The sequence below is a fragment of the Erpetoichthys calabaricus genome, chromosome 4 (genome assembly GCF_900747795.2).
Source record: "Erpetoichthys calabaricus chromosome 4, fErpCal1.3, whole genome shotgun sequence".
NCBI classification, from domain to species: Eukaryota; Metazoa; Chordata; class Cladistia; order Polypteriformes; family Polypteridae; genus Erpetoichthys; species Erpetoichthys calabaricus.
Window position 1 is genome coordinate 15060338 of NC_041397.2, and position 10141 is coordinate 15070478.

Sequence of the window (10141 nt, forward strand, 5' to 3'; positions counted from 1 at the left end):
GCACGCCAATAAAGCCCAGTTTCGTCAGCATTGAAGATATCATGTTCATCATACTCTTTGATGATGTCAGGAAGAACTTCAACTATCCAACTCTCGGCACCAAATTCATCAACGTCCTGCTTTTCCCTGTGTTGCTGTTTAAACTGGATGTTTTCTCGTTGCTTCCAGCGCTCCAGCCATCCATTTGTAACATTAAATCCCTCTATGCCAAAGCTAACAGCAAGCTGATTGGCTTTTTCAATCAACAGCGGTCTGCTAACTGGCAGCTGTCTGCTTCTAGCTTGGCTAAACCAACACAACAAAGAGACTTCAACATCCTCAGATTTTCCTGCCTGTTCTCTTTTTCGTTCAGGATTAGTGTTTTTCTCCCAGTCATCAATCACCTGCTGCCGTTGCTTAACAATGCGACAGATTTAACTTGGATGAACACCAAAGGCACTTGACTTTCCTTACTATCAATTCGTTTTAACACTTCTACTCTATCCGTTAATGACAGGGCTTTTAACGTTTTTGAAGTCTTACACACTGCCAATGTAGACCTAATGTAACAATATTCCAGCAACTTTTCAAAAAACTAAATTATGTCGATCAGTTGATGTTCTTTTCAGATCTGTCGTCATTCTGAGTTACTGAAATAAGACACCGCCCATGCATATGCCTGGCACTGTCGACTTTATACGGTGTCATCTCTCTCTATACAGTGTATCAACTACAGTCGACTCCACTTGCGTGTACGTTGGTTGAGCGCATACTCCACTTAGCTGCACGTGACTTGCACGGTCCCTGTTTGCATGAAGTCAAGTGCAGTCGACTCCACTTAAGTGCACGTGGCGATCTCGTCCGGAGGTCGTGCACTTAAATGGAGTAGACTGTACAGTATGCAGAAAACTGACCTGAAAATCATGAAACGGGAATATTAAAGGCATTGCAGCAATTCGGAAATTGCAGATAAGCAAATTGCAGCTAACCGAATGCAGTTAGCAACGGAGTATATAGCGAAAAAAAACGGGCCCAAAATCTGCATTGCAGCTAGGCGGAGATTACAGCTAATCGAATTACAGGTACAGTGGTGTGAAAAAACTATTTGCCCCCTTCCTGATTTCTTATTCTTTTGCATGTTTGTCACACAAAATGTTTCTGATCATCAAACACATTTAACCATTAGTCAAATATAACACAAGTAAACACAAAATGCAGTTTTTAAATGATGGTGTTTATTATTTAGGGACAAAAAAAAATCCAAACCTACATGGCCCTGTGTGAAAAAGTAATTGCCCCCTTGTTAAAAAATAACCTAACTGTGGTGTATCACACCTGAGTTCAATTTCCGTAGCCACCCCCAGGCCTGATTACTGCCACACCTGTTTCAATCAAGAAATCACTTAAATAGGAGCTGCCTGACACAGAGAAGTAGACCAAAAGCACCTCAAAAGCTAGACATCATGCCAAGATCCAAAGAAATTCAGGAACAAATGAGAACAGAAGTAATTGAGATCTATCAGTCTGGTAAAGGTTATAAAGCCATTTCTAAAGCTTTGGGACTCCAGCGAACCACAGTGAGAGCCATTATCCACAAATGGCAAAAACATGGAACAGTGGTGAACCTTCCCAGGAGTGGCCGGCCGACCAAAATTACCCCAAGAGCACAGAGACGACTCATCCGAGAGGTCACAAAAGACCCCAGGACAACGTCTAAAGAACTGCAGGCCTCACTTGCCTCAATTAAGGTCAGTGTTCACGACTCCACCATAAGAAAGAGACTGGGCAAAAACGGCCTGCATGGCAGATTTCCAAGGTGCAAACCACTGTTAAGCAAAAAGAACATTAGGGCTCATCTCAATTTTGCTAAGAAACATCTCAATGATTGCCAAGACTTTTGGGAAAATACCTTGTGGACTGATGAGTCAAAAGTTGAACTTTTTGGAAGGCAAATGTCCCGTTACATCTGGCGTAAAAGGAACACAGCTTTTCAGAAAAAGAACATCATACCAACAGTAAAATATGGTGGTGGTAGTGTGATGGTCTGGGGTTGTTTTGCTGCTTCAGGACCTGGAAGGCTTGCTGTGATAGATGGAACCATGAATTCTACTGTCTACCAAAAAATCCTGAAGGAGAATGTCCGGCCATCTGTTCGTCAACTCAAGCTGAAGCGATCTTGGGTGCTGCAACAGGACAATGACCCAAAGCACACCAGCAAATCCACCTCTGAATGGCTGAAGAAATACAAAATGAAGACTTTGGAGTGGCCTAGTCAAAGTCCTGACCTGAATCCAATTGAGATGCTATGGCATGACCTTAAAAAGGCGGTTCATGCTAGAAAATCCTCAAATAAAGCTGAATTACAACAATTTTGCAAAGATGAGTGGGCCAAAATTCCTCCAGAGCACTGTGAAAGACTCATTGCAAGTTATCGCAAATGCTTGATTGCAGTTATTGCTGCTAAGGGTGGCCCAACCAGTTATTAGGTTCAGGGGGCAATTACTTTTTCACACAGGGCCATGTAGGTTTGGATTTTTTTTTCTCCCTAAATAATAAAAACCACCATTTACAAACTGCATTTTGTGTTTACTTGTGTTATATTTGACTAATGGTTAAATGTGTTTGATGATCAGAAACATTTTGTGTGACAAACATGCAAAAGAATAAGAAATCAGGAAGGGGGCAAATAGTTTTTCACACCACTGTAAGTGGAGTTGACTGTATATGTAATTAATTAGGTAGTGTGCACAGATGAAGCAATTTATCATCATATAATTGTGTATGCCCTTTTAAGTCACAATAATAACTGAAATCGCCACGATGGGCCTAATCAAAAGTTTGCATACCCTTGCATGTTGGGCCTGATAATATACACACAAGTTGACACACGTAGGTTCAAATTAAGGGCAATTAAGGAAGAGTGTCCACACCTGTACTTCTTTGATTATAATCAATGGCTGTGTATAAATAGTCAATTTAAATTCATGCAGAGCTGCACTGACTTTGCTGGTTGCCAAGTCATGGAGGAAGCAAAAGAACTGTCAAAGGACCTGTGAGAAAAGGTTGTTGAATTGTATAAATCAAGAAAAGGATATCAGAGATATCCAGAGATCTGAAAATGCCTGTCAGTAGTGTTCAAACTCTGATTAAAAAAAAAAAAAAAAAGTGGAAAGTTAGGTGTTTTATGGTTACCAAGCCACTGTCAGGTAGACTAAGGAAGATTTCAGCCCCAAATCTGCCAGGATCATTTGTCAGTATGCCAAGAAAACCCCCATAAGCCACTTCAGCTAAAATAAAGGCTTGTCTGCAAAGAAGAGGCATTGCAGTTTAGAGATGTACAATAAAGGAGGTACTTGAACAAAAATAGGCTGCACAGTCATGTTGCTAAAAAAAAAGCCTTTACTGTGCCAGTGTCACAAAACAGCACGCTTACCATATGCCAAACAACATCTATACCATCCTCCAAACTTCTGGCACAAACTCCTTTGGAGTAATGAGACCAAAATTGAACTATATGGCCACAACCATAAACACTATGTTTGGAGAGGACGCTATAAAGGTCCATGACGAAAAGTACACAGTCCATACTGTGAAACATGGAGGTGGATCTTGCCTGTATTGTGGATCCCCGGGTAGAGTTTGCCATGGCAGGACCAAGGCTGCCAGAAGTAAAAAAAGGTCATTAACAAGACCAGAGAGGAGTCTGCTCCTGGATCACATGGCATCCTTTACTTACCCAAGGTTAACAACCTTGGAGACTAATGATGGTCATTTGGAGAAAAGGTAGAATGTCAGAGAGGTGGAAAATGGCAGGATGTTTCATCACCAAGGAAGAAAAATCCAAGGGCCTCACACACTTTTGGACCATCTCACTGTTGAATGTCAAAGGCAAAATCATTGCCATGACCAGCGTTTCTCAACCTTTAAGTATTTGTGACCCGAGCTTTCATAACAGTTTTAATTGTGCCCCCCTAACATTTTTTTGAAACCCTAATAAAACTTATTCCTATATTTTTTGCTGCCGATACACCGCTACAAGTTTAAAATTTCCCTACGAATAGCGAAATTACACCACATATGGCAACATTCGCGCCCCCTTTTCTGTTACTTCGGGGGGCACGCCCCACAGTTTGATCAGCATGTACTTGGTCATCCTCTCAATCAGTACATTGATATGCCTTATCATGGAGGTATATCATTAGGGAAGCAAGAGAACACAAGGAAAAACCTCAGTGTTGTGGCTGGACCTTACCAATGCTTATGACCGAAGATGAGGTCCAGTGTGCAACAACTACCCACTCGAGCATTCATGGATGACATGACCATAGTAATGAGGTCACTGCTGGAGGGCAAGTAGACACTGGAGAGCCTAGAAATGCTGGTTGCATGGGCCGACATGACATTCAAGCTGAGTAAGTCCAGAAGTCTGGTGCTGAATAGAGCGAAGGGTGAACAACACCATTGGGTTCAGAATCGAAGGAGAGGAGATACCAGCACTTTCAGATAAACCAGTGAAGAGCCTGGGGAAGTAGTTTAGTGACAGCCTCAAGGATACTGCAAGAATTCAGGTGGCAGAGGAACAGGCAGAAGACTGGATGCAAAGAGTGGACATGAGCCGCATGAGGTCTTGCTAAGGCTTCACTGCCAAAAGCAGTAGAGCTGACGAGGAATAAAAAAATCAGAAGCCATCTGGGAAGGTGGTTTAGTGTGCCAAAGAGCTTCAGCAGTATTAATATCTACAGCTCAAAGACCAAGTTCCAACTCCCGCTCAGGGGTCTAGTTGAGACGTTCCAGGTGACCAAGGTGAGACAAGTGCTGATGTTATGTGACTTACAGAGACAACAAGGTTAGGACAGCAGAAACAGAGGTCTGCACGAGGCAGAAATGGTCAACCACAATAGCTGTCTGTGAGGCAGAATTCAGATTGCTCCATAGTGACATTGCTGGGGCCATAGCAATGGGACAGTTAGGTGTTGGGCACATCCCAATGATACTTTGGGGAAAAGAGAAGCCTGGAGAGAGGATGGAGGTGGTGCAGTCTGAGATCCAACACATGTTTAAAGGGGGAAGGCTGGGGAAGCAGTTGAGATGAGAAAGCAGGGGAAATGGGCATGGGAGGAATAACCTAAGAGATGCAAAATCATATGAAGTGACATGAGGTCAACAGAGGCCAGCAGAATAAGGTTTCTCCTTTGCCAAGCCCCCAGCTATGGTTATCCGGAGCTGAGAAGACCCAGGCTGTAAGCAATGTGGAAAGCTAGCATATTTGTAGTGCATAGTCTTCTTGCAGTACAGCACTAACACGGGGGTGATACGGCTGGAGGCATGACAGTCTAATAACAACATTGATGGCACTTGTGCAGGAAGACTGATAAGAGACCGCAGTTTATTACCTTTGTCAGGAATGAAGAGAAGGCCCCTTGGTCAATGGAGAGTGGTGTGCTGGGAACTGCCAAAGACTGGGAGATGGCAGCTGACATCAGGTGCCACCTCACCATCCCAAGGAATGTTCACAGCACGACTTTGAGGCCAGACTTGTTAATATATTCCAGACCATCATCATGCTGGAGCTGACAATACCATGGGAAGAGCACATGGAGGAGGCTTTGCAAATACCAGCTGCTGCTAAATGACTGCACAGAGAAGGGGTAGAGCGCAAAGTGCCTGCTGATGGAGGTCGGGCAAAACGTTTCTCTGAAGACTGTCCCTCGGGAGAGCATTGACGATTCTAGGCATCAGGCGGCAACAGCAGTCAAAGACCAGAAATGCTGAGGGCCAAGAAGCAGAGACAGTGTCACAGTTTCTTTCACCTGGCTCAGGTCGGGCCTGATCAACCCTTCAGAGGATATTGTGACAAGTGCCGAATTATCGAATGATGACGAGCCAGTTAGCAGCACTATCATCCAGCTGTGTGTGTATGTAAGCTCAAGCATGAAAGTAGCTAAAAACGATTTACAATAATAATAAAACATCACACGTGGTTACAAAAAATTAAGGCAAAAACTAAAAAGCAATTCTTCCCATACAGTAAGGTTATTTAAGATGGTAGGCATAAGACTGTAAATGTCCAGCTTAGTAAACAAATGCTATTGACAGACGGCCAGGGAGGACAGGAAAATAAAAACTCCAGCAGGCAAGGGGACTGGAGATAATAAACCTCAGGGGATTTCTCTACTGACTGCACAGGGTGGCTGCAGTTTTGAAAGGAAATGGAATCACAACCAAAGGAAAAGTGTAATGTAGCCAAGGTTCACTAGCAGGTGATCAGTGCGCAAAACCAAAATCACAGTTAGGGAATCGAAAACTGAGATAGGCACAGAAACTGAGGCAAAAATGTAAGATGAAAGGTGTGGTGAAAAAAAGAATTTGTGAGTAGGGATCCAAATGATATTTCAAATTTCTTACGTTCTTATTAGACTTTTTATGTTGAATCCACAAACTCTGGCAAACTAAAGAAGTGGGAGTTCAGGGTGTTGTTTGTAGATGGGTGAAAAATTGACTCAGATGGGTGGTTGTGCAAGGAACCTCATCAGAACTGGCTAACATTAAGAGTGGCGTTCAGCGCTGAGGCTGCTGCTATTATTAATATATTAATGATTTGTATAGGAATATTAGTAACGAGCTGGTTAAGTTTGCAGATGATACCAAGCTAGGAGGATTGGCAGATAATCTAGAAATCATTGAGTCATTACAGAGGGACTTGGACAGCAGACAGGCTTGGGCAGAGTTGTGGCAGATGAAACTGAATGTCAATAAAAATGTGGTGTTTGAACACACAATGGGAGGTCTGAAAATCGAAAGCCCACCTTTATGAGAAGGATTTAGGAGTCATCATTTACTCTAAGCTGTCAACTTCCAGACAGTGTGCAGAAGCCATTAAGAAGGCTAACAGAATGTCAGGTTATATAGCGCCTTGATGTGTGGAGTACAAGTCACAGGAGGTTCTGCTCACGGTTTATAACACACTGGTGAGGCCTCATCTGGGGTCCTGTGTGCAGTTTGGGTCTCCAGGCTCCAACACAGATAAAACTTTATTTTGACCGTAAGGGGGAAATTTGGATTTGTACAGAAGCTGTTTAAATAAATAAATACGTAAATAAGTAAGTAAGTAGATAAATACATACATACAGAAATAAATACACACACACACCCTATTAGGTTAGGTTAGGTTAGGTTTCTTTATTTAGTCATGTTTACACAGGAAAACATGAAATTTGCCTTCTCAGTTGCATCTAATAACAAGTAACAGACAGAATGAAATAAAACAGACAAATAGAAATAAGAAAGGTAAGGCAGTTAGATAAAACATATCTATACCAAAAAAAAAAAAAAAAGGTAACAGGATATATATCAAAACCTTAAACATTATCTCCGATATTTCTTATTGAAAAGTCATATGGCACTAGGAAGAAAGGAGTTTCTGGAGCGATTTGTGTGGGTTTTCAAAGCGACTATCCTTCCTGATTTACTGAAGTTTAGTTCTACATGTAATGGATGTCTGTCATCAGTTGAGATGATTTCCAGTTTCTTTGGTCATGGTTTCACTATGGTCTGAACACTAGAATGACTTTTAAGCAACAAAATTAAAAAGAAAGAAAACCTCTTCCTAGGCTGTCCCAGTCCCAGTGAGGCGTTATGCAGGCGTATTGCTGTTGGTATAAAGGACCCTCGTAACGTTTCTTGACACACTTCTGCTGAATATTTCGTTAGCTGAAAGCCTTCAGTGTCGGTGTGTTTAAAGGGAGGATGTGCAGCATTCTCACAGGTGGCGCAGTGGTAGAGCTGCTGCTGTTTTGCAGTAAGGAGACTATGGGTTTGCTTCCCAGGTCCTTCCTGTGTGGAGAGCGCTTTGAGTAGTAAGAAAAGCGCTATATAAATATAAAGAATTATTATTATTGTTCATAATAATGATGTGTGTACAAAAACAAACATGTAAAAAATCCCCCAATAATGTGTAGCATAGGATGTCCAGAGTAATACAATGCTGAAATTAGAGCAATGTGAAACAAATATTTTTTGGAATGAGATTTTGTAATACAGTATGTTCCAGTTATATTTGACTCCTCATAGCCCTCGTGTGCACGTAACTTTGATGTCTTCACAGGACCAATAACTTGCCCTTTTGTCGTATTCCTCTCCCATTTGTATTTCTTCTTTTTGTTTTGTTTTTGCCAAGGTGTTTGTGGCCAACCCAAACAAAACTCAGCCAATCGTCGACATCCTCTTAAAGAATCAGAGCAAACTCATCGAGTTCCTCAGCAACTTCCAGAAGGACCGGACAGACGACGAGCAGTTCAACGACGAGAAGACCTACCTGATCAAACAGATCCGGGACCTGAAAAAGCCAGCTTCCTAGAGTTGACGTTTTCGAGATTCCATTTTTATGATTAAATTGCTTTTCTTCTTTAAGCCTTCTTTTACTTCACTCTAGTATTTCTCTGTCCATCCTCCTTGTTTAAAGCAACGTTCAAATAAAAAAAGCTTTTATTTCTGTAATTTTCCCCGTCAACACCAAAGGTCACACTTACTAACCACAAGGGAATATGTCCGACTTGCGTCTAAACAAGCAACTAATGAAAGCTTAACCAGTCACCGAGGACTTGAGTTGTGTGCATCGTGCGAAACTCCATTTCCATCGTGATGAGGGAATACAAAAAGAGCCAGCAAACACTTCGTTAAGCAGGAGAACTTCCTGGGGAAAGCCAGCTTGAATGTGCAGAATTCGTCGTCGGCGCACAAACGGAGAGCGGGCACACGGACAGTCAACTGTCATGGGACACGCCGATCTGAGTTCCTCCTCCTTTGTGTTAGATCCTCTTTCACAAGACACACTTTTAAGGTTCCTGGCTGGTGACTGTGCTACAGGACGTCATTTTGGGGGCCACATCGAGTTCTGTTGCAGATCAGGTGATCGAGTAACTTTTTGCTTTTATTTACGCTGAATCTGTATGAATATTTTTGTATATGCTTTTTGCCTTTACTTGTCTGAACGCAGATATGATGTTTGTTGGAGAGTGGAGTGAATGAACGAACGAGCGAGCGAGCGAACCGCAGCTTACGCTCTGTAGAGGAAAACAAATTTTGAGATTTTTATTTTGTGATTGCTATTTAAGTATATATTTGATCTGTAATATGGTGATTGTTGTTGTAGTTTTTTTTTCCTTCTACTTTTGTTCTCTTTTTTTGGTTCTTGAATTCAGGCAGCTAACAAGTTCTCTCTTCATGAAGCACTGTTTGCTGCCTCCGTCACAGGAACCCTCATGGTGCCTTCGCTGCACAGGCAGAACCCTTTTAGGGGAGCTGGTGGATGCCAGTCACCTCCCGATGGCAAGGCTACAAAATGAGAGTGCCATCGCCAGCAAGAGTCCATTCTAGAAGGTTGTGCGTTTAACATAAAATAAAACTTCACATTCCGGGCCTGTACATTTATTGAGGTGGTCTGAAATAATCAGGTGGGGTGATGGGGAAAGCATTAGTGAGTATGAGACTTTAAATTTGCACTTCCTCCATGATAAAATAGCGCAGCACAGAAGAGGCAAAATCCACAAAGCGTTGACCTGAGCCAAACTGCGTTGCAATCCAAAAAGGAGTCTTAACCGGACGAGGAGTAGATCACGTAAAATAAAATTTAAAAAGGCAAGCAAAAAGAACAAACACAAGCAAACGAGTATCTGTGCTAATGTGTTTCTGATTTTTCCGCTGTGGAACTTGGTTTGAAGGCTGCATAATGTCACATAAAACTTTGTATCATCACATCACAAATAGTGCTGAATAAAACCGAATGTCAACCTTGTCGCTTTGCTGGTCATCATTTCTCCTTATGGTCTCATTGTCTATCCACCTCGTATACTCCAGGGGGGCCGGCGTACGGTTGAGATGTTTGTTTGCTGTCCGAGTCTTGAAGAGGAGTACAGTGCATTTTATTCCCAAAGTGTAGCAAACCTCTGTTTCTGTCATCAACACCGTCTTGAGAATGGAAGGAGTGTAAATGGCGTGTAGTCCATCTCGCTAGTGACCCAGAGGACAAACTTGGGAAGCAGCAGCCTCTTTGTGTAGCCATTGTTAGAGCAACTTCCACTTAGAGAATTGGGCACTACAGCCACACCAAGTGCTGTGCCGCCAACACCTCATCATTCGCCACGGTCTCACGAGATCAATGGTT

General features: G+C 42.4%; 1 protein-coding gene across 1 annotated transcript in view; it reads left to right on the plus strand.

Annotated features, from left to right (window-relative positions):
* Positions 1-9772, plus strand: part of LOC114649838 (calcium-binding protein 39-like) — a 70111-nt gene extending 60339 nt beyond the window's left edge. Inside the window, exon 9 of the mRNA XM_028799192.2 lies at positions 8156-9772. Within this exon, the coding sequence (XP_028655025.1) occupies positions 8156-8335 (180 nt within the window). The 3' untranslated portion in view covers positions 8336-9772. The remainder of the gene's footprint in view (positions 1-8155) is intronic.
* The last annotated feature ends 369 nt before the right edge of the window (positions 9773-10141 follow it).